The sequence below is a fragment of the Lissotriton vulgaris genome, chromosome 8 (assembly GCF_964263255.1).
Source record: "Lissotriton vulgaris chromosome 8, aLisVul1.2, whole genome shotgun sequence".
NCBI classification, from domain to species: Eukaryota; Metazoa; Chordata; class Amphibia; order Caudata; family Salamandridae; genus Lissotriton; species Lissotriton vulgaris.
In genome coordinates this window covers 1,247,583,773-1,247,609,420 of record NC_141696.1, presented here as the reverse complement: position 1 = coordinate 1,247,609,420, position 25,648 = coordinate 1,247,583,773, and the positions used below count along the sequence as shown (strand labels likewise).

Here is a 25,648-nt window from a genome sequence, read left to right as displayed (position 1 = left end):
GGAAACAGGGTCTGAATGCTAGATCTTTAAGTTGAGAGTTGCTGAATAATGCATTTGAAACGGGCAAAGAAGAGCATCCATTCTCCTATTTCGTGTACCTTTTCGATCCTTGGGTGTTCCTAAAAATGTCTGCACAGGTAGGTGACGTTACTTCCTGGGTGACGTCCCTTCCGGCGCTACCGAATGTCCGCCCCGAAGTGCTTTAGAAACGGGATTGAAACGCAAGAGTCTTTGAGGCCACTTGTAAATTGGGTGTTCAGCTGTATTTATTTTTTTGCAGATTTATATACCGAAATCAACCCGAAGATATTGGAGCGGTTCACATGAATAGCAGTTACGTTACACAAGGACACATTTGTTATTTATACAGGATGCTGAGCTGACACTGGGATTCGATCCGGTTCCTCTGGTCCAAAGTCGGTAGCTCTAAACCCCAAGGCTACACCCACTCCCCAGCTGTTGCAGCGGAGATAAAAGTGCGTGGACACAATGCAGCTGCATAACATCTAGAGTAACAGAAAATAATATTTAAAACCAGCGCTCCAATTTAGTTTTTAAATTCCAATTTTTTCAGCAAAAGTAACCATTTTATTTCTTTCGTACACTTAAATGTATTCTCCTGATGTTTTGGATCTCTGTAAGAGTTTCCTTGTGTTGACTCGTATAGGTTGGGATGTGCACGAACGAGGAAATAGGTGGAAAACAGGAAATGTAAAAAAAAATTTAAGAGCAATGCAATTGTACATTATACATGCGCGCCAAGGGGTGAGTTATGCATAACATGTAAAAAACAAGTCAGGTCCCGGGCCGGCCAGCCAATCACAGCGCGGCCCGGGGAATGACATCACGGGGGTGTCCCGGGCCGGCAGCCAATCACAGCGCGGCCCGGGAATGACGTCACGGGGGTGTCCCGGGCCGGCAGCCAATCGCAGCGCGGCCCGGGACAAAGGGGCGGGGCTTAAAAAAAGCACCAGAAACGCCCCCGAATCGCGTTTTCGAGAGAAAGCGCAATTGACAGCCTCTGCCTCCCAATGGCTATCCTCCATTTATGGAGCTAGCCAATGAGAGGCAGAGGCGGGGCCGACATCCATACTGAAGACAATAGTTTTCAAACTGGGAGGGGCACTTCGTGCCCCTCGCCAGGTTCGAAACCTAAAAACCTGCTTTATTTAAAAAGCAGTCACAGACAGGGTGTTCTGCAGACCCCAGCAGGCCACCATCCTTGTGAATGCTGGCCATTCCTAACGGGGGTCACAAATTGCGACCTGCCTTATGAATATTAATGAGGCAGGTCATTGCAACCCATTGGGAATCGCAAACAGTGAGTGAGACACTGGTGTACATTTCATTTTGCGAGTCGCAAAATGTTGCAATTAGCGACTTTCAAAATGTAATGGTCGTACATCCAGCTTTTAACGTTCTTCTGGGATAGAAGAGGGCCTTGCTGTAGATATATAATATTTATACCGACAGAGGGGTAACTAAAGTAGAAGTATTTGGGTGAAACAATGTAATTAGAAAATCACTCTTGTTAGGGCACCTGTTGGGAGCATTATTGGGTTGCAAAGACACAGAAAGCACAGATTATCTCGAAATAATCACTTTTGTCCTCACTCCTTCTTTTCTCAGTTTAGGTCTGGGTTTTTGACAGTGCTACTGTCTAATGAGAGCTATAGGTTACAGTGTATATAAAGAAGGCTTTGGATTCACCCTGACAATCATTGGCTTTCTTCAATCAGCATCTTTCAGATATTGATTTGAGACATTGTCAGCCATGACCTGGCTCAATCCAGTGCAGTTATCATCTCTATCCTAATTCTATTGGCTGTTTGGGTGTATCCCTCAGACTCCCTTTTCAGTGTTTGCATTGAACTGCATGAAGGACTACTTTACCACTATAGAGCTCCTTGTCCACTCCTCCTGGCTCCCCCCCCCCCCAATTGGTTTTGCTCTAAAGTACCAATGATGCATGTGTTGGCATATTAAACCCAGACCTACTGGCTTTCCCTGTCCTTTTTTATACCCATTGCAAGCGGCTGCAAGCACTGCTATTACTGCAACTTGCTCTCTCCAGAGACTCCAAGGACCTTTGGCTTTTTATGCCCTCATTGAACTCTGTCGAGGTCTACATTTTTATGATGATGTCAATATAGAGGAAAATATATTTTCTCCACTAGCAATAGCCTAGAAAATATATGATGTCTTTTATGGAAACGAAAGTGTAACCTCCATGCTAAAAAGGTGCCTGTCTGATCTTTCAGTTATAGAGATACCTTGATCTTGCCTTCGATGATCTGCATTCTCTCGCTGATACTAATCGGATTGCCTTTGCTGCTGCCAGATTTCAGCAAGAATGCACTTTTTTCAATACTCGAGTGGAAGTCACACCTGGAAGTAAAAAAAAATACATTTTCACCAATTGTCGTCCTCTGAAGGATGAAATGCAATACGCTCACAGAAGCATTTCACAAAGTGCATTATGGTAAAGTATTATGCCGATTATTATAATTTTCTTATATATATATTGTTTTTATTCCTCAAATGAAAGGATGTCTGCAGAGTAATTTCTTAATGTGACCTGATTTACCACTTTGCAGAGCTGAATTTTGTTCCCTCTCTGTCCCCATTATATGAGAATGTTTAATACCAGCACCTTTTTAGGTGGATTTGGCCTGATGTCCCACAATTTCATTGGTGCTGCATTAGAATTTGCATACTTCTTGCTGATTGGATGCAGTTTATGAAGACATTCCATTTAGCTATATTTGAGACATTAGCATTCATTTGCATGTGTATCAGTTGTACTTGTGTAAGCAGCATGGACAGGATATTTAAAGATAAATGGATGGGGGACATATTGATCCTGCAGTTCCAGGCTCTGCAAATCTCCCCCACACTATTTAGGGTGACCACCTCCCTCCAGGTCATTACGGACGCTGTTTCCAGTCCTCACCTATTGTGTGATAACCAAATGCATCCTGCGTGTTGGGGTCTTGTTTTGGTTCCCTGGAAGAAATGAAAGTAATGCTAATGCACCTGCCTGAAAACAATGATTTGTAGGTGAAACGTTCTTGACTGCACACGATGTCTGTATTCACCTGCAGTGAGGTGGTCACTTGATGTCATTGTTTGGCACTTTTGCGGCTTTACTACTTTGCTACTTTGGCTGTTTCATGCTACCGTCATTTGTTGCATGTTTTGAATTTGCTTACCTTTTTGCTCTTCATGAAAATTTTAGGTATGTGGCTGCAGCAAATAACTACCTACAAACAGGTACAGCTGTGTCCACATGAAAATAAATAAGTACAAAAGCGCAATTAAGGTATAAAGGAAATACATATGTTTTAAAGCGGGTGTTAACTTGCTAGTGAAAATGTAAATGCTAACTTAGGTATTAGATTTATGAGAAGGGCTATTGTATCACAGAGATCAGGACACATGAGTAGGCCTTTTTTCACGCGGTTGATATAACTTCCCAGACAAATCCAAGTTGAAAATTCTAAATATTTAAGTTTGAAAAGCCTGATGCTAGAAATAGACATAGAGAACCATATAGTCGAAAACTAAATAATGTCTATGTAACTGCCACCTAGTTAGAGAGCCAAATATTCAAACCTTTTCCCATGTTTCAAATGATTAATGTTACTGTTGTTGATATCAAGTATCCTTCAAGGTTTAGCAAAATATTATTATTATCTTACATTCAGGTAAGGGTTGCATGGTGGAGATAAACATCACAGAATGGCTCCACTCTATTCATGAATGTCTGGAAGGTAGTTGAGGATGGAGCTGACACGTTCATGACAGCCCGGACCCTTTATATAAAAATTTCTGATTTTGGTAATGCAGGTCTTGTAGTAAATATCAATTTTCTGATTTTGGGTAATGCAACTCCTGCTGTAAATATCACATTTCTGATTTTTGGTAATGCGGCTCCTGCAGCAAATATCAAAATTCAGATTTTTCATAATGCAGCTCCTGCAATATATATAAAATTTCAGATTTTTGATAATGCTGCTCCTGCAATAATTATCAAATTTCAGATTTTTGTAATGCAGCTCCTTTACTTTGATTTTTGGTAATGCAGCTTCTACAGCAAATATCAAATTTCAGATTTTTGATAATGCAACTCCTGCAATAAATCTCAAATTTCAGATTTTTGATAATGCTGCTTCTGCAATACATATCAAATTTCTGATTTTGCTAATGCAGCTCCTTTAGTTTGATAACATCATTTAGCGATCATATAAAAAGTTTCAAAAATAACTAGAAGGCAAAAGAATCACGTGGCATTCTGCTTTGAAGCAGAGGTCTTACTTATGGGGAATGATTTAACATGTCGGAACTCCCTCAATGCACACATTACTAATCACTTAACAAAAGAAAGGAACTATGACAGGAAGTCTCTGTTTTTAATTTAGGATGAGAGAGACCGAAAACATGACAGCAGGGAAGGAATTATAAAGACATAGACAGCTGTGGAATAAGTCAAATGCTTTTTTCATATTGTGCACTTGTACATTTTAACGTTTCTCCATGATATAAATATAAAAGGCTGTTATATTTCCTAGTGGAATACAGGACCATGGAAACTACTGCTTCTGATGACACTTGGTCGTTTCATTATTGGCGTCAATTCATTGTTTTACTGACAATTGTGGAAAGTTTAGCATTCTGTATATTTTTATTATTAATTAGATGTGTGTGATATAGAAAAGATTTATCTATAGAAAAACAGTCACCCCAGGTGCCAGATTTTTCCTTATGTTGCATAGCCCTTCAATCACGCATGGTAACGCGAGGGCAAAGCAGCACTAAAGTCAGATTCACCAAGCAACACACGCCACCTTGCGTGGCCCTGTGGTGCTTAGTAAATAAGGAGTAACGCAAAGCACAGCAAGTTGCTGCCGTGTGTTCTTCTGCCCTGGGTGTACCCACGCATCCACCCATGAATTTTGCCAGATTCCCAAAGTTACCATGAGTGGTAGACCTGGAAATGCTTCAGACTGCTACACCTTACCAGGGCATTATGCGGCACATGTAGAAAGAGGAATACGTCTCAGAGGATTGTTTTTGTGCAGGAAGGTGTCCCTTCCTGCACAAAAACATTACTGCCTACAGCGCAGGAACCCTTGCACCACTGTGCAAAAGCATGCCTGCGTTGGGGCAAGGCAGTACATTGTGTGTCAGCACAAGGAAATGCGCCATATACTGTTAAATATGGCACACTCCTGCCCTTTCCCTTTCACGTAGAGGCTAGAGCGGAAGCTGTCTTGCTGTGTTGCATTACGTGAAAGTTTAATAAATCTGAGCTTTAATGACCAGAAACAATGCAAGTGCAAATGTTACACAAATGTGGTCATTATTTTATTTTCATTGAATTATGCAATAACGTCATCCTCACAAAAGTGAAGACACACTGAAATTTCCAAAAAAGGAAAGACAATCAGTTAGTCAATACAATGCCCTGTACAGTAAAACTACAAATTGGACACATCATCCAATCACAGTCCCTTAGGATTCCGAGGCAAGGAACGACTCCTACGATTGGACAAGACTGCACCACTTGCAGACATTTAACTCCCCAAGGAACACGGCTGCGAATAATGGAAGGAGTCAAAGATCTTCAAGAAAAAGTCAAGTTACTAGAGAAACTGTTACGTACATCAACAGGCCACGCCTTTGAATTAATAACGTGCTTGCCAATGTCCTTAACAACTACAATATTTTAGAGAATTTTTGTGAATGAAGTAATGTATAGGACATTTTTTTCAGAGCCGAGTTTACTGATTATTTAAGAGCATGATTTGCCATATCTTGTGTGCTTTTATCTCCATGACACATTAAAAATGTAAGTTTCAGGCATGGTGAATCAATGCAATGGTTGTTGTTAGACCCTTTAATAAAGGTTTCCAAGCAGATTTAGGGAAGCTTTGTGGTACTGAGCAGTGATATGTACAATTAAGTCGTAAAAACTTTTTCTCTCACAAAAAAACACCTTTTGCATTTTTTATTTACAAATGGAACCTTCCCCTATGCATCATGCTGTAGCTGGAACTAAGATTCTATCTGACATTTCGAAATGCATCTGCTTGGAAAAAACACACAGCAAGGCTTGCTACATGACAGCGGTGCACCAAGGTGGCCAGGGCTCCCAGTGCAACCAGCCCCTAATTTGTTTAGGAAAACAACACATCCACTAACAGATGGGATGTGCGCCACTCACTACCCGCTGCCAGTGCACATGCTGCACTATTGGTAGCCCAGCTCCAACTACATGCCTTGGGAAAGGGGCGAGTAGGGGGAAAGCACTGAGTCCAATTAGGAGAAGCCAGGGATAGCATCTGCTGCTCCCCGGTGGCCCTTTTGTAGGTGCCAAGGGCCCATTCCCTGTCTCTGAGTTCCCCTCCTTCCCTTTCGCCTGTGTGGAGCGAACAAAAGGTTGCTGGAGGGCTGCAGGTGGGACAAGGAGTCAAGCCTGTGATTTTATTAGGGTCAAAGTGCATGTGAAGTCACTTCCACGGGATTCCGGGCAAATCCTTAATCTCCCAGTGCCTAATAAAAAATCTGACTTTGTGTAATAAAATGTGGTGCTCTTGTAAAGTGCTCTAATGCCTTTGTGCCAACTTCGGGTAATATAAAACTGTTAACAATATTTTAAAAATTGTCAATTCTAAGACCACAGCAACAACTCAGATGAATCACGCAATGCAATGCTTTTGTACACGGGGCCTCACTCCATAAATCCATCCCACTCTTTCTGTCCACAGGCCTGGCCTTCCATTCCCATACTACTGACTTATGCAACTACCATGTTGCCCAACCCTCTCCACCAGAAGTCATTAGTTCTATTTTGAACGTGCAAACCAGGAAAAGGGAAGAGGAAGAGGGCGCTAAAGCAGAAATACTGCCACTACACATCCCCAGGAAGCCTCAAGCACACAGCCACGATTGACTCAATCACTGGAGATCCTATAGCTCCCGAGGACAGAAGGAGGGGCCTTGATGTGAACTCGCATTAACTCAGATCTGAATATTTATTTCTTGGACCTCTCTTTATTTGTAAAAATAAATGTTGGCCAGCGAATTAAAAATAGTGTGGCTTTTAAGAAGTGGCGCTTAAGAGTGTGTGTATGTTTGAGGGGGAGAGCGGGCCGACTCCTAAGAATACGACAAGCTCTTAAGGAAGTGGATTGTGCCATGTTTGAAGATGCAAAGATAATCGCTGGGCTGGGAACAGTCTTGTACAGGGGAGGAAGCCAAACAACCAGAGGAAAGCCGCATACGCTCCTGATTTCGCACAGGAAGTGCACAGCACCTCCTGCTAAAGTGAGATAAGAAAACTCCCATGGCCTATTCTGGACAAGGCCACAGATATCAAGCTTCGCGGCGCACTGTCCTCGCGCTGAGCCACTGCTCGCTGTCTTTCTTAATGAATCTCAGAAGTACCACTACCTCTTCCCAGACTCTGGCCAAGCACAACACTGTGGTAAATTTAGAATCGGCGGAGGGAAAATAGCTCTGGGTAAAGGGTTTGCCGCACGCCATACATGCATTCTGCGAGAGGAGAGATGTGGGATGGATGATCTCAGCATCATAAAAAGATCATTAACTGTGGGTTAAGAAAGAGTTCCGCCAACATCCTTTCATCAGCATCATTTCCGAAAGGGCCTTTTATCCAGGGGGGTCAACTGACCTCAGCAATATAATAATCTACTTCGATTTCATGGCACAAAAGAATGAAGGACAATAACGCCCAAGATCCTTGGAGAACACTTTTGGCCAGTCATGAAGGAGGCAGAACCATCAAGACTGATTGGAGGAAGTGCTTTTTTGCTCACTTGCCAGAATCCTCATTAACACCAGCAAAGGCGGTCCTTGCTGAGGGTCATGTGATAACATGAGTCAAGGAAGGAACCACCTAACCACATTTGACCAACCCTGAAAAACAATGATTGAGAAGGACACTGCGTGAAACACTTACCCACGCCTACTTCGAAATCTCCTAAATTAAAAAAGACCGAACAAAGAAGTCAATTGTTATAATTTCATGGCTCTAAATGTGCAACTTATTTCTAAAATATATTACATTTTTCCCCCAAATGAGTGAGTAAATGAGTGGGATCATTACAAAATTCGACTTTAAAGAAGATCAATTTCTGGCTGAAGGCGATGGTTTCAAGAGCAAGGGCGACAACACGAAAGCGTCTGATTTCTCTGGTTATTCACTTGTCCTGCTTACGTAGATAGGTGAGAATGTGTTTGAGTTTCCTAGTCTGAAAGAAGGCTGCCTTGGCCACGCCATTCCTCTACGGAATGAGGCCTATGTTCCGATAGGGAATCTTAAATTGCAAACCTGATTATCAGAGAGAAATGGGTAGAAACGGGGGAAATGTGAGCATTGAAGTGTTTTTGAAATGTGACAATTGTATGAAGTATTCTTTTTTTCTTGGTTATGTTGCTTTCACTTTTTGGCCATCGAGCTTTGATTGGTGAGTAACTTCAAAGTTATGTATAATGCGGAAGAGCACATAAACAGAGAGACTAAAAAGAGAAGATGAAGAAAAAAACGTAAGGGGCACAACATGTGATGTTACGGCTAGGGGATATCAGATGGTGAATTTGGATATGATATTTTATGTAAAAAAAAACACACAAACCTTGGAGTTGCATCCAAGTGCATTGATCAACAGTGTGACGTTTACATAAAAGGACGCCATAATTCTCTTTCCTTAAGGCTGCTTATAACTCAAGAAACGCCCCCCTTTTTAAGTGCATAATCACACACAAGGGGCCTGATTCACAGAACTAACAAGACAAAATCCTAAACTTACTACTTTTGGTATTCACAGAAGTTAGGATTTTGTCTTAAGTTTGTCTTAAGACAGACTTAAGACAGACTTAAGTTAGGATTTTGTCTTAGCAGCGAGAAGAGAACAGCGGCCATTGGTGGAGGTGAAGAGTCGGCCGGAGGGCGCTGGAGATTTGATGGGCCGATGGCGACAGTGACGACCCAGTCCATCTAGCGGAGTGCCTCGTGGGGATGCGTGGCAAAGCAGGGTCGAGGGGAGTGCATGATATTTGGCCCCCCTTTCCAGTTTTGTGTCCGGGCATAACTAAGGACTCCCCCCGGAATCGGCGGGCGGCTCCCGGGGAGCGGCAGAGATTTTGTTTAGCCCTTTGGTGACTCTTCACTGGGAAGCCTGCCTTGACTTTCTGGGTCCTCACTGTGAATCCTGTAGCGCCCTGGTGTAGGGCCCGGTCCCTGAGGTGAGGTGAAGAAGGACGAGGCCGGATCAGCTAAGATGGCGGCTGGCACCCTCTTGCGCAGACCACATCCGGATAGAAAAGCTGCCGTGCGGGAGAGTTCAGGGGACTGGAGGCACGTGAAAGAGCCCACGTCCAAAGATATATTGGCTGCTCTAACGACCCTGCATGCGACCCTGATCCGTAATGCCCGGGACCTGGGGAAAAGGATGGCCGCCATTGTTGTCCCGCCGTTCCACAAGGGCACAGTTCGATCTCAAGGAAGTGCCGACGTGCCCGCCTCTATGTCAGTGAAGAGTGCTCCAGCTACGCCTAGGTTCGTAGAGACGCTGGAAGACCCGGCTCATGAGATCGCCTTGGACAGATCTGTAGTACATGTGAGTCAATCAATCAATCAAAGACATTTATAGAGCGCACTACCTACCCGTAGGGTCTCGAGGCGCTTGGGGGGGGGGGTGCCGCTACTGCTCGAACAGCCAGGTCTTGAGCTTCTTCCTGAAGGAGAGGTGGTCTTGGGTCAGGCGCAGGTCGGCCGGGAGGGAGTTCCAGGTCTTGGCGGCCAGGTAGGAGAAGGACCTTCCTCCTGTAGTGGCTCTGCGGATGTGTGGGACGGCGGCGAGGGCGTGGCTGGCGGATCGGAGGTGGCGTTTGGGCGCGTAGAAGTTGATTCGGTTGTTGAGGTAGCTCGGGCCTTGGTCGTGGAGAGCTTTGTGCGCGTGGGTAAGGAGGCGGAAGGTGATTCTCTTGTTGACCGGGAGCCAGTGCAGGTCTCTTAGGTGTCCGGAGATGTGGCTGTGTCGTGGGATGTCGAGGATGAGTCTGGCTGAGGCGTTCTGGATGCGCTGGAGTCTCTTCTGGATCTTGGCGGTAGTTCCGGCGTAGAGTGCGTTGCCGTAGTCCAGTCGGCTGGTGACGAGGGCCTGGGTGACGGTCTTCCTGGTCTCTGTGGGGATCCACCAGAAGATCTTCCGAAGCATGCGCAGGATGTTGAAGCACGACGAGGAGACGGCGCTGACTTGCCTGGTCATGGAGAGGGAGGAGTCCAAGATGAAACCCAGGTTGCATGCGTGATCCGTCGGTTTGGGTGCGGTGCCCAGGGCGGGGGGCCACCAGGAGTCGTCCCAAGCGGAGGGCGAGGAGCCCAGGATGAGGACCTCCGTCTTATCTGTGTTCAGCTTCAGGCGGCTCGTCGTCATCCACTCGGCTACCTCTCTCATCCCTTCGTGCAGGTTGGCTCTGGCGGCGGCGGGGTCGTTGGTCAGGGAGAGGATCAGCTGGGTGTCGTCGGCGTAGGAGATTATGTTGAGGTTGTGTTGGCGTGCGATGGACGCGAGGGGGCTCATGTAGACGTTGAAGAGAGTCGGGCTCAGTGAGGATCCTTGAGGGACGCCGCAGATGACTTTGGTGGCCTCTGATTTGTACGGTGGTAGGCGGACTCTTTGTGTTCTTCCGTCGAGAAAGGAGACGATCCATTCCAGCGCCTTCTCCTGGATTCCGACGTTGCTGAGGCGCTGCACTAGGGTGCGGTTACAGACCGTGTCGAAGGCCGCGGAGAGGTCTAGGAGGATGAGGGCCGCTGTTTCCCCGTTGTCCATCAGGGCTCGGATGTCGTCAGTGGCGGCGATGAGGGCGGTCTCGGTGCTGTGGTTGGCACGGAATCCGGACTGCGATGGGTCGAGGGATCCATTCGTCTCGAGGAAGGCGGCCAGCTGCTTGTTGACGGTCTTCTCAATGAATTTGGCTGGAAACGGGAGTAGAGAGATGGGGCGGTAATTCTTGAGTTCGGTGGGGTCTGCTGTAGGTTTCTTCAGTAGAGCGCTGAGTTCGGCGTGCTTCCAGCTCTCGGGGAAGGTGGCGGTGTCGAATGAGGTGTTGATGATGTCCCGCAGGTGGGGTGCGATGACAGCGTCGGCTTTGTTGAAGACGTGGTGAGGGCAGGGGTCGGTCGGAGATCCGGAGTGGACGGAGTTCATCGTGTGGATGGTGTCTTCGGTGTTGACCGGGGTCCAGGTGCGGAGGGTGGTGGTGGGTGGCGTTGCTGCGGTCGTGGCGTGCGTCGGTTGAGTGCTGAAGCTGTAGTGTATGTCCGCGATCTTGTTGTGGAAGTAGGAGGCGAGGGAGTTGCAGAGGTCTTGCGAAGGGGTGATGTCGTTGTTTCCGGCGTTGGGGTTGGAGAGCTCTTTCACGATGTTGAAGAGTTCCTTGCAGTTGTGTGCGTTGTTGTCCAGTCGGTTCCTGAAAGCCGTTTTCTTGGCGCTGCGGATCAGTTGGTGGTGTTTCCGAGTGGCGAGCTTGAGGGTGGTCCTGTTGTCCGGTGAGTGACTCGTCGGGGCACATATCTAATCTGCGGCTGGGGAAACAACGCCGATCTATGTCTTGGGCTGCCCCGGCGACGTCTCAGCGCTTGCCGGATGGTGTGACTCTCTCTCCTTGGATGGTGAGACTGTGCTCGGACTTGAGGATGTTTTCGGGGTCGATACCGACACAGACGGATCTCCGCCATACCTGTTCGACTGGGTTTTGGTTGCTGAAGTCCCATGGAGTAATAACATGGCCCGGTCCGCCCGGATCACTTGGACCATCCACGCCGCTCTGTATGCCGATTGATAAGTGGACGTATGTTGGTACTACTGATAGACAAGGCCAGGGGTGATACCGTCTAGGATCCTGTGGACTTATTGTTGGCTGACGGTGATTTGGGGGACACTCTGCGGGGATTATATTGATGGTGCGGGCGGTGAATAATGTTTTCCATGGCTATTCTGATCTTGCTTTTAGGATGTTTACTGGGCGCGGGGGTGGGGGGTGGGCCGGGTGGCAAGATCGAGGGCCCTTCTCCACTTTTTTCTCCTTTTTTTTTCTTTTTTTCTTCTTTCTCCTCTTTTTCTATATTTCGGGTCTCTTATTTAGGGCGACAGGCACACTGCTGGGGGGGGTAGGCCGTGGCCTTCTGCAGGGGTGCAGGGTGGGGGGTAGGGGGATGGGGTTTGTTAATTTGTCTGTTATTTGTTTCTATGGCCCTTTTGTCTTTCTTCCATTTTAGTGTCGTCGATTTTCATGTTTCCTACAGTATGTTTCGTTTTGAGGGGTGGGGTGCAGCTTTGCTACGGAACGGGTTTGTGTTTACATTTATCCTGCTCGTATACCTTACCCCCAATACTTCAATTGTATTTGCATTATTTGCGGATTTCCTGATTTATGCTTGTTATTGTAGGACCATGTATGACCGTACGGCATTGATTCTTAGTTTCTTTTTCTCTTTATTGTAAAATGAACCTCCATGAATCCTGGATTTCGGCCAGTACGCTTGAATACGAGTCATATCCTGAACACTTGTTAGACCCCGGTTTTCGAGCTGCTATAATTTCTTATATTGATTTGCTGTACTTACGACTTGACTAGCGGCCGGCGGTGGTTGTAGGCCCATGTTTGTAACTGCTTGAAGTATAATAAAGGTTCCCAAAAGATTTACAAAAAGATTAACAAGGTGGGCAGTTTGTGATTCTGTGAACTGTTGCTTCGGGCTTCAGGGAATATGAACAATTCTTATTATGCAGGGGGATGCCAGTCGGATCGAGATGCAAAACATTGAAGTGTGACCTGCCCCGTGGTTCATTTGTAAAAAGATAAGTGCTGGTGCTCTCGACAGGAGACAGCTAGCAACAGCCCATTTCTTCTGTTAGTGCCACCAAACAATGAACCAACTACTAACCATGAAAGTGGGGAGAGGATGTGGCTTAAAGGCCAGAGCTGTCGACTTCCTGTTATTCTGTTCAAATCACTTAATGTGCCCATTGTAACAGTTGGTGGTCTAGTGGCCAACAATCACGCAGCCTCTACATCCGAAGGCCAGGTGTGGCCTGCCGGCGATAATAAAAGGAGGGCGGCCGCTCATGGTCGTCACTTCCGACCGATACACCAGTGTGGTCTCCTGTGTGTCTCATGCGCGCTTCTGCCCCCGCGCAAGGCCTTACCACCCCTGCGGCATCAAGGTAGCCCCAGGGTCCGCACACAATACTGGCGACGAGTGGAGTGGGCCCAACCCTCGCTCGCACCTCACACTGCTCCGTGAGGTGGCCGCCTCCCATTCGCAGCAGTGCGGCTGTGCACCGCGTGAATCCAGGACTGCAGAGTGTCAGCGATGTGCGCGCTCGCCCCCACCTCGGCGTCGGCTGCGGTCGATGCGGGAAGCATCGTGGGAGTCCGCAGAAGCACCGGAGCCCCACAGTGGCAAGCCCAGACCAGGCTGAGTGCACAGGCCATGCCCCCGCCGTGCAACAGCGCTCCGGGCCCTACCGGGTGGTTGAGCTGCCCGAAGCCTCACCTGCACGACTGAACCGGCTGCATGGAGATCGTCACAGCACCGCCCGCAGTCATCAAGCACTGATAAAAGCAAAGAAAGACAATAAAAGAAGGAGAGGATCAAGCACTGATAAAAGCAAAGAAAGAAAAGAAAAAAAGAAGGGGATACCAATCAAGTCAAGTAACGAGACAGAGGAGACACCAATTTACGGAGTGCCCAGGGAAAAGGGTGGCATTACGACAGAGCACCATGGGAGACACCTTGCGCCATCCTCCCCTAGAACCGGCCAGAGCACGTGGCACACCACTGGCCTGAACACGGTCAAAAGCGCTCCCCGCCAGGCGCCATGTTGGACGACAACAACGCCACAGCGCCAGCCCGCATCCCATTCCAGCACGCAGCGTTAGGGGTCCTACCCCCTTCAGTGAGCTAGAAGATCCCGCATCTGCCTCCCCCGTTGGAGAATATGGATAGAACGCCTCAACAACTATTTTGTCGCAACCAGGGAAACGGACAAGGCGGTAAAGAGATCCTTGCTACTACACTATGCGGGGGACAACATTTTCAAACTCTTCAAGCATCTACCCAACACAGGGGCAGCAGACGACTACGATGCTGCAGTAACGGCGCTAAATGGCCACTTTGATCCACAACTAAACTCGGATTTCGAAGTATTTAAGCTCAGACAAGCCCGCCAAAGGGAGGAAGAATCCATGGACATGTTCTACGCATGTCTCCGAGAGCTTGCCAGCACATGCACTGATGAAGACCAGCCAAAGAAGATCAGGAAACAATTGATTCAGAGGTGCCGCGACAAGACCTTAAGAGGACTCTTAATGCGCAAACTGAGAATCGCGCTGGAAGACATGCTGATACTATCCAGATCACATGACCTGTCCGTGGCAAGGGCAAACAAGATGGATCAAGCCCTAACCAAGCCCCACGGGAAGTCGGAATCCATCAAGACAGAACGAGCCGATGCCATAAGAACCAAGCCCAGAGGAGACACATTCCGAGGACCGAAAGGAGACGCCTCTAGATCAAGATGTGGATACTGTGGCCATGAACCACACCCCACCAAAGACAGTCCCGCCCAGGGGAAGACCTGCACCAACTGCAGGATACCCAATCACTTTGCATCTGTCTAAAGAAGGCGCAACAAAAACCGAGAGTTCCGAGGACTGAAGCCCCCAACGCGAGCCGTTCAGGCAACTATCAGTGACAGACACTGCGTCACCTGAACACACACAGAGAAGACCCGCGAAACACCTACCAACGGTAGAAGATTCCTTAGATGACGACGAAGAAGGGGTATACCTAGTATCCTTTGTAAGGGAACTCAAACAATGCCACCGACCACAACCCACATGCATAGTCCATGTCGCGGGAACGGAGATAAAGGTGGTCATCGACACAGGAGCGACAGTGAACGTCATGGGCCTACAACAATACTGAAGCCTACGCCCTCGCCATCCTGTAGTGCCATCCAAAACCAGAATCTACGCGTATGGGGCAGACACGCCCCTGCCGCTGAAAGGAAAGATCTCGGTACCCATCAAGGCAGACGATCTTGAGGTGATGGCGACCATCCACGTCATCGACAGGGAAGCGGATACCCTCCTGAGTAGTCACACTGCAGAGGATCTAAGGGTAATCTCCTTCGCCAGACGAATCCAGACGTACCAGGTAGAAGAACTCCTCAGACAGTTCCTCGAGCGGTTTCAAGGCCTCGGGTGCATCAAGTGGGATCCCATTAAGTTACACATTGACAAGTCGGTCGCCCCAGTCGCTCTGCGACACAGGAGAGTTCCTTTCCACCTGCGACCGCTCGTAGAGAAGGAGCTGTAAGCCTTAGTGGAGCAAGGAGTCATTGAAAAAGTATCCAAGCCAACACCCTGGGTGTCCTCGATGGTCATCGCAGAAAAGTCAAAACAGCCAGGAGCCATACGCCTATGCATTGACATGCGGCTGACCAATAAATCAATTAGGAGGGAATGCCACATAACACCAACAATGGATGATATCATTGCGGATGTCAACGGATCCAAGTGGTTTTCAAAAATTGACTTGAATGCAGAGTATCAACAACTGCCCCTGTCTGAAGAGAGCAGGTACATCACCACTTTCAGCACACACCTAGGGCTCAGGAGATACAAACGGTTGAATTTTGAAATATCCTCTGCAGCCGAAGTGTTCCAAAACATGATACGGGAGCTATTATCAGGCCTACCTGGAGTGTTAACCGTGAGTGACGACATCCTCATCCACTTCAACGGCCGCCGATCACCACAAGCATCTCCGCAACACACTGAAATGCCTCAGCAAGTATGGAGCCACCCTACATAAAGATAAGTGCCAGTTTTTCCAACCATCCCTCGAGTTTTTCGGCTACGTATTCAACCAAGAAGGCATACAGGGGGACCCAAAGAAGTCGCAAGCAATCAAAGATGCCCCTGCACCAACGACACCGACAGAAGTACGGAGCTTCCTGGGGATGGCCACGTACTGCGGGCGATTTATACCAGGTCTGGCCACCCGGGCGGATCCGCTGCGGGCCCTGACGAAGGCGGATTCAACCTGGCACTGGGGCCCAAAGGAGGAAGAGGCATTCCAAGGGATAAAAGATGCCCTCCTAGGAGAAGCCACGCTGGCCTACTTCGATCCCGCGAAGCGAACGGAGGTGCTGGTCGACGCGAGGCCAGTAGGATTCGGTGCAGTATTGGCTCAAGAACATGAACCGGGCCAGTGGGTCGCCTTGGCGTTTGCCAGCAAGTCCCTCACCCCCACAGAAACAAGGTACGGCCAGATTGAGCACGAAGCTCTCGCCATCAAGTGGGCCTGCAGCCATTTTCATCTGTACCTCCATGAACAACCATTCACCATGGTCACCAACCATCAGCCTCTTGTTCCCCTTTTTAAAGGGACTGCACCTCACCCACCCCCGCGTATCGAGCGCTGGGCCGTCCAGCTGCAACCTTATGAAATGGAGGTGGTATACCGCCCAGCATCCAAGAACCCGGCTGACTTCCTCTCGAGACACCTGGTTCGGTCGGAGAAGCAAGAAGAAGACAAGGACGTCGAACAATATGCCCATCTGGTAGCTCTTGCAGCATGTCCCAGAGCATGTCCCTAGAAGATGTGAGGGAAGCTGCCGCCGATGACGCAGTCTACACTAGGACACTATGTGCAGTGCAAAAAGGTTCGTGGACAAATTACCTTCGCCAGGCCAACTTGTGGACCCCGGAAGATTGTGACACCCTAACTAAGATGTGCCGAGTTCGTCACGAACTTAGCGCTACCAATGACGGCATCCTGTTGAGAGAACCCAGACTAGTAATCCTGCAGAGCCTCCAACATCGGGCAGTCCAATTAGCCCATGGAGGACACCAAGGAATCACCAAAATGAAAGCACGGATGCGAGAGAAGGTCTGGTTCCCAGAGCTAGAGGACATGGTAGAGGAGTATGTCAGACGCTGTTCATTGTGCCAGTTGACAAATGGCCCTGAGAAACCCATCCCGGTCATCACCGAGGATGCCTGCACCGTCCCATGGTCCAAAGTGAGCGTAGACTTTGGGAGCTTCCCAGGGGGAAAGCACACACTCGTGATCATAGACGCATACTCAAAATATCCCGTAGTAGAACCCGTTGCGTCTACGGATTTCAACTACGTCAGACCAGTGCTGGAAAAAATCTTCGCCATGTTTGGTTTTCCCCAAGAAGTAGACAGTGACAATGGTCCTCCGTTCCAAGGGGCAGAATTTGCTACGCTCCTCCAACAGCGAGGCATACCTCATGGCCGCATCAACCCTCAGTGGCCCCAGGCCAACGGGGATGTCGAACGCTTCATGCACACTTTGAACAAGATGTTCCGCATAGCTGTCGTGGAACAAGCAGACCCGGAGCAGAGACTCTACGAGTTCTTAAAAGAATACCGAAGCACCCATCACTGTATGACCCAGCGGAGCCTGTGGGCCCTCATGCTCCATGGACCCCACCAAGACCTGCTCCCTACCTGCCTCGGGTGGTCGTCACCTCAGTTAGAGGTTGAAGAAGTGCAAGAGAGAAGAACACGACACAACCAGGACACAAGCGTCCGCCGACACGCCACACCAAGCGGGATCAACCCTGGAGCGACGGTCATCCTGCGAAACCGACTTCAGGGAGGAAAATTCCGGACAAACTACGAGCCTGGCACCTGGACAGTCACTGCTAACCATGGAACCATGGTAACCGTGCGCAGAGAAGAGGAGGTATCCAGAAACATCTTGTGGTTCAAGGAGGCCCCGTCAGAACATCCCCGGTAGACCTCAAGTGACCAAACAAGCCCATGGCCATTGCCACGCCCGAAGGCTGGTAGGAAGAATCGGCGAGTGGCGAAGTTGGCGAGACCCCAGAAGTAAGTCCCTCACCTCAGCACGGAGCTCGCTCCGAGGACCCCGGCCTGGACAACATAGGCGGGCGCACCGGCACCCAAAGATACAGCCTGAGGCCGAACCCCCACCCGAGCCAGCATTTGAGAGACTATGCCTGCTTGAAGGTGTCCGGATATCGCCGGCTGAATCTTAAGCAAGTACTGAACTTATGCGTTGGACTGTGTGGCATGTTTAGGACAGTTTGATTGGGTTTAGAAAGATATAACAAAAGAACTGAGTTGGATAGGGATGTAACAGTTGGCGGTCTAGTGGCCAACAATCACGCACCCACTACATCCGCAGGCTAGGCGTGGACTGCGGGGCGATAATAAAAGGAGGGCGGCCATTTGAGGTCCTCACTTCCGACCGATACACCAGTGTGGTCTCCTGTATGTCTCATGAGCGCTCCTGCCTCCAGGCAAAGCCTTACCACCCCCTGCGGGGGGCCTACCATAAATGAAAGTGAATATGCCCTTTACTGGTGCTCCTGAAAAGCGTCAGGGATGATGATGAAGTGCCAGCGCTGAGAACCGGAAACCACATGCTCAAATTAAGCACTGGACCTGCCTCTTTGTACATATGCAAACTAAAAAAAAGTCTTCTTATAGTTTGTGTGCTTTTTGCACCTAGGGTGCCCTGGTGAAAAGTTTTCTATTCTAAGCATTTATCTCTAACTTTACATTTTTTGCACTTATACCAATTTGCATAGTGGTTTTTGACCTGCTATTGCCTTTGTGCTTTTTGCAAAAGGTTTCACAGATCAAACAATTGCTAACTATCCGCTGCGGCTCATTTTCCGTCGTTGCACTCTTTTGTACAGCATGAAGCATTGCACAGTGTGTTGGCATTCACAAAGACGCTCCCACTGTCATTGTGAATGCACAATCTTTACTACATCAGGCTCCTTTAGTGTTTTTATGTCTTCAAAAAGCATGTGTGCCGCATGCTTGGTATTTGGAAACTCCAGACAGAATCACAAGAACTTTGCAAGCACAGTCATCTTCTCTTCAGTTTGCACTATTGATGCTTGTCTATTCCCTTCAACGACCCACGCATGTCTACACCTAGTGTTGTGGTATTTTTTGTGGTCCCAGGATTCATAGCGCGGGCGGGTTTTCCATCCCAGTGTCTGATGGGAACAATGGTTAGCATGAATCGAGCTGCTCGGAAAAAGATAATTACTGTCTTAACAGCGGATGATTTGTTTTTGAACAAGATGCACGAAAAAAAGTATCATCTGTGAACTATGAGCCTGGCTTATAAATATCTCCCCTGTTAGGCGGGAGAGCGCGTGCCTGAGATGATTGACAGGCGGTGTCTGCACTGGGAAACCACAACCCTGGCACTAGACCAGTTAAAAGGGAAAAAAAACACATTTCACAGCATAATCGTTTTTTGGGCAAACAGTGGCACAGGTTTAAATGAACTGAATGGAGTCATTTCTTTACGTCTTTATTTACAGGCCATTGTATTCTCTTTTTGAGAAGGGTTCTAATAATAGACAGATTTCCACATTTTCCGTAGCCTCTGGGAATCCAAACGACTGGTCTGAATTAGGAAATCTTTGCACAGCATTTTCTTGTTTTCAAGCTATTAAGAAAGATTTGTCAAACAAAGAAGCGGCCTCCTTCTTACAATTAACATTTTCATCAGGACCTGTTTTGCTAGGCGCCAGGTGGCACCATTTGTGGTGCATTTCAACGGAAATATCTGTCTAATAAATGACTGATTTGAACGGGCTTCCCACACATATGTCAAATGTGCAGTGTCAGATGAGATTTCTTTGTTTAAATATTTAGTGGCGTGTTCACAATACCCAACAGTTGTTGCGCTGCGTGCACTAACCCAGAAGCCAGCACTAGAAATATACTCATTTATTTTGATTGCTAAGCTCCCCCCTTCTCGATTCATTCTTGGCACTGGCCAGGGTGGCAGTCTTCAAACTGAAACCACCCATTGTAACTTAAAAAGCTTTTACCTCCTTTCAAACTATCACCAAAGTGTCTTCGTCAGTTGAGTAGCTGTGCTTTTACTCCAAACCTTACGTAAATCAGGTGTGACAAGGAGAGCCACACCAGTTTTTCAGGATATTCATATCAGATGCATTTACAAACAGTGAAGATGAAGGGAACATATTTAAATAGTTTGTTGGCATCCTGAAGATATGGAATGGATCCATCCATCCTGAACCCACGTTGGACTCCACTGCCTTATATAGACCATCCACTGTAGACAAGAGATAGCTGAGGCATGTTACATCAAAGTACTGACATACAGCATGCAGTCCTGCTACAAGAGCTGATCAGAGCATTGCTGAAAAACATTAAAAGTTTAAGAAGGAGCATCTTCACCAGCTCGTGTAACTTCATGTGTTTTTACGTCATCTTTACATTCCTTTGGAGAATATTCCAACGCCTAGTGTTGTAAAACTCCTTCCAGCTGCCCTTAGGGGCGCATCATTTTGAAACCACAAAAAGAGATATGCCTTCGACCATCGTGTTCCTGGTTTTTCAACTATTATAAATGTGGGTGCCACATTTATGGATTTCCTTCTCAGGAACGACTGATATTTTCTGCCTTATCGTGGCAAGAATGGGACTGTAGTTAAAGACTTTGGTCGAAGCCCAGTGGCTTATCAGTAGGCCTGAAACACAGACCAACTTATGAAGCAAACATTTTATTGGATGACACAGTGATCAACATGGATCAGCAAGCTTTTTTTTTTGTTTTGTTAAGAAAGAACAGGCAGCTGACCAAGGTTATGCACATTGATTTCTCAGTATAAGTAATAAGTCCATAAGCAGTGCACAATACATCCAGAGTATGCCACACCAATACTCTCCTGCCAGGCAGACCCAAGATATATGTACAACAAGACGGTGCACAGAACAGAGTGCTCGCAAGCTCCGAGATAGTGTTAAAAAAAGTCTTTATTATTTTTTTCAGGTTAAAACTTCAGCCAACGCGTTTCGTTCGCATGAACTTCGTCAGGGCTCTAAATGTGTTGTAAACTCCAATGATCCAATAGTCTTGCTCAACCAAAAAGGTAACGCTGAAGGCCGTGCATAGTGACACGAATTCCAATCCGCTTTCACCACAGATAGGCGATTCGGTATTCCGTGAAAAATATAGTATCAAGAAAAGTGTAAAAATTCACAGACTCCGTGAATTTTTACACTTTTCTCGATACTCAAGAGATTTGTGTGGGCGGCCGGTATTTGTGGTCGGACCCTTACCACTTTATCTACATTACGGGGACCTATACCGCCATATTCGTAAGAATGGGCGACTAATATACCAGTCGGACCCTTGGACCTCTATATTTTTCACAGAATACCGAATCGCCTATCTGTGGAGAAAGTCGGATTGGAATTCGTGTCACTATGCACGGCCTCCAGCGTTACCTTTTTGGTTGAGCAAGACTATTGGATCATTGGAGTTTACAACACATTTAGAGCCCTGACGAAGTTCATGCGTACGAAACGCTTTGGCTGAAGTTTTAACCTGAAAAAAATAATAAAGACTATTTGAAAACTATCTCGGAGCTTGCAAGCACTCTGTTCTGTGCACCGTCTTGTTGTACATATATCATGGATCAGCAAGCTACTTCTATAATGTGCACAGTAGCGAATATGTGACATTACAATGCATGCCATTACATCGCATGCCCTTGCAATGCCAAACTTAACCCCAATTTTCTGTCGGGGGGAAAGTTGGAAGTAGGAATAGATTATTTTTCTATTCCAACTCCAGTGTGTGCAACAGTAGGTAAGGTGTTGGAGTTGAATCCAACACCTTCTACCCACTGCTGCACACCTTTTTCGCTGCAACGCCATGCGATGTGATGGCATGCATTGTAACGGTTGCGTTGTAAAGGCTGTTTCCCCACAGTACCATGATGGTAAGGGCATGGGCTAATCGGGTGGAGTCTGAAAGTGGTACACCTCAATGTCCTGTAGGGGATAAAAAGTCATGTTTTTCTGTGGCTGACTCATCACTTGTACTTTCCTCGCAGGATCCCCCTCTCAGATTAGCATCACTTTCGATGACATTAGTCAACAAAGTTCCTCTAAGTATTGTGGTAAACATGGATCACCATGAACACAACAATTCATGCTATATTTATATTTGCTATTTCCAAACCATAACTTGTTGTTACTCACTTCCGAGTACAAAGCCGATCTCTTCTGTGGCAGGCTAATGTTCTTCCTTACACAACTCTGATCATAGTTCCCTTTTTGTGTTCATGAGTATACTGCGTATCACTCCTCTTCCTGTCTTCTGGTTTCACTATTCACATATGCAGGGCTGCCACTGAACAATCTGCTACCATTTCGTTGTCTGCATCCTGTTTCAGTGCTGCCCCTTTTGCCTCGGCCTCTGTTGTCTCTTTCAATAGGATGATACCCAATGATGCCTCTCCACCTGTTTTAGAAACCCATATACACCAATTCTGTATTATGAAGCCAAGCCATATAAATATCTACTGATTCATCTTCTCCTGAGCACATCTAAAAAGAAAATCAACTAATTTTGCTGTGCTTGGTACTTCTATCTTCTCTCCATCGCAATATGCTCGCATCATGCTCACACCATGTTAGTCAATGCAGGCCAGACTCAGATGAACAACTGAATCACAAGGGCAAATTGTTGGCAAGTCAATGTTGGTGGTGATTGGTGGGCTTGGTTGGTGTGTTTTTTGAATGTAAGAAAGGAATGAGTAAAGGTCCCTGTAAAATTTCAAACCGAGTAGGGTTGCATTGGATGAAAAATGACATATAGTAATTACAGCTTAGTTCCTCTGCTTTTGATTGCAATGCCTGACAGTATATATATCGATCACCTTTTAAGAACAGTGAGAACTGATATCTAGAAAACAAAAAATGAAGTTGTCCTCGCAAAGCCAAATATAATTTAACACATAAAAAAATTATTAAGGAGGAATGTCATATTTTTCAAATATCCATGCTTTTTGAGCAGGCAGCAAGCTCAAACACAAACAACTTTGCTATTGTATACTCCAAATTCTTTCCAGTGATGAAGTAATTCATTCTCATTGTGTAGTGCGAAACTCAAAATGTGAGGCCTCATTTTGTGAGCAAACTTCATTGCACTGGAGCTCATGAAGCCGGATTTCTGCCAATTGTCTTGAATCAATATTTGACCATGAAAGACTGTCCAGCCACGAATGCACTCTCATCAAGATGAATTTGTCTCGAGCCAAAGTGAATGGCCTTTAGGAAACATTCCATCATTAAGAATGTGCTACTACTGGACCCTGTGTTTTCAGTGACACATGTTTGTTGTGGTAGGGATTGGCAAGGATCATGTTCCAGCTGTTTACTAACATGCAGGCACATGCATCAAGTACCAATAGGTCCTCGCAAATTGCGCATGCAATTTCAGGGTGCAAGGGTGTCAAAGGGACACCCAGTTGCACCCCTGAAATTGATCTGTGCACATATGTTGCGCACACACATGCCCTAAGTGCATGTGTGTGCGCAACATGAAACTTTGAAAAATACACAAAAGTGCATTTTTCAAAGTTTTTGCAAATTACCCTGAAGTTCAACTTCAAGGTAATTTGCTACTCCTATTAGCAAAATCGCTTTTTTTTAACTTTAATGCATTGAATTTAAGGAATCTCCATTTACGAGTCCTTAAATGCAATCGTAATTTGAAAACTCGCAATTAATTGCGAATTCTCAAATTGCGAGAGCCTTGACCCTTGATGCATCGCAAAAACTAATAGTGCGATCGCAAGGGGACGATTTTTGTGTATCGCACCGTTTGCTATCGCAAAAAGCTTTAATGCATGTGCCAGTTAGTGATTCTTAGACTAGCGAGTTAGTTTCTTAAGACTACAGGCCTCATTTATAATTCAGTGATAAAGGAAAATTCTCCATTTCGTGTCTGAAAATGCTAAACTTAGAGGAAAATCCACCTGAAGAATTTTCTACCCCATATTATCTCTACAGGAAAGAAAATTCAACCTGTGGATTCTTCGGCCTGAGTACTGGGCAGGTGCAATTACTGTATAGAATTTCACTCTACTTGATCACAAATGGCCCAGTGTTCCCATATCCAGTGTTCCTGGGGGAGAGGGGAGGGAACTCAACATGATTTTACTAGCTGGTAAATCGCACAAGGCTTTGGCTGCAATTGTAATCAAGTCACGATCTCCGGTTCCTGACAAACATTGTCTTCAGTAAGTGGACAACTTGAAATTTCTCCCCTGCTGTAACTATTCTTCCCCTTCTCTCCTAAGTCCTTCCAGCCCCCCCCCCATCCACACTCACTCCACAGGAAGCCACTGCTAACGCTTAATGGGCAGAATACCATGTGCATATACTATCTGCTGACGGTAATTCTGTACTCTGGAAAACTGCACAGAGTTCCTTCTAACTCACAATCAGGGCCTACATTTTGATTTACAATTTTTTCAGAACTCTGAGACTTTTCCTTTACAACCTAAATCAAAATCTACTCTCGAACTCTGAGTTTTACAGAGACAACGTATATTACAGTACATGTATGAATTGTTCTACGGGGATATAGGTAGTTATTGGTATAACCTTCACAAAGTTTCCTTAGTAGATTGATGGCTGTTGTTGATTGAATACAACAACAACAACAATATAAACAAAGCAATACATACATTGCAGTTGTTCAGATTGGCCTATTGTGGCTATAAGGATGTAGAGCTTCAAACCCAATGTCTTGCCAGAATATTGAAATGACATTGATCCAATTGCGCTGTCAACGTTCCTTTGAAAGTGGGCTACTTTTCCCTTGCACACTTTGTAAAAGAATACGGCCTGCATTTAAAGAGAACTATGTGGGCAATTCAAAATGCAAAGAGACTTTCTCCCGTGATCAAGGCTCTACGGAGCAGAACCGTTGTGACAGTGAGCCTCCTGCCTCTGTACATTTTTCATGAATTAAACGGTTTTGAAGGCAACACAACCAGAGTGGGAGCACCTATTTTTATGTTGAAAGGAGGGATGTGTGAAGATATATATATCTATATATATCTATATATATATCTATATATATATATATATATATATATATCTCTATATATATATATATATATATATATATATATATATATATATATATATATATATATATATATATATATATATATATATATATATATATATATATATATATATTCCAGCTCCGTTGCACCGAAGGTCTGGGTCACTCGCAGGCGGGTGCCTCTCGTGGTGGTGCCCCACGTGAAAAATATCAGCTCCGTCTCTCTTAGTCTTTCAGAAAGAAAAACGGCACTCGCAGGGAAAGTGTTCGATAAGTTTTAATCAGCACACTCGGCAGACAAACGCGTTTCGGTTCTCCTTCGTCAGTGTCTACCATTGACACGGAAGGAAGCAAGTTTAAAAGCTCTACAGCGCCTTATTGCATCTACATAGAAAGAGGACTGACGTTTACCCCCGTGATGAACAATTTCACTTAGTGCATTACTTTTAACTTTTACATTTCAAAGAAAACACGTTCACGAAAGGCATTGTAAAATACATTTCAACCCATCATTTCAAATGTTTGACAATTTACATTTATGAGAATAATCACATTTAATGTGAACTAAATTCATCTTTCGTGTGTGGTGTAGGTTATTCAGCCGTGGATCGGCATAGCTCA

The 25,648-nt window shown here is 46.3% G+C and overlaps 1 protein-coding gene across 1 annotated transcript in view; it reads right to left on the bottom strand.

The window, feature by feature from the left end:
* The window catches only part of FLT1 (fms related receptor tyrosine kinase 1), a 451,054-nt gene that overhangs the window by 283,391 nt on the left and 142,015 nt on the right, over window positions 1-25,648 (bottom strand). Inside the window, exon 11 of the mRNA XM_086935163.1 lies at window positions 2,274-2,388. Within this exon, the coding sequence (XP_086791289.1) occupies window positions 2,274-2,388 (115 nt within the window). The remainder of the gene's footprint in view (window positions 1-2,273; window positions 2,389-25,648) is intronic.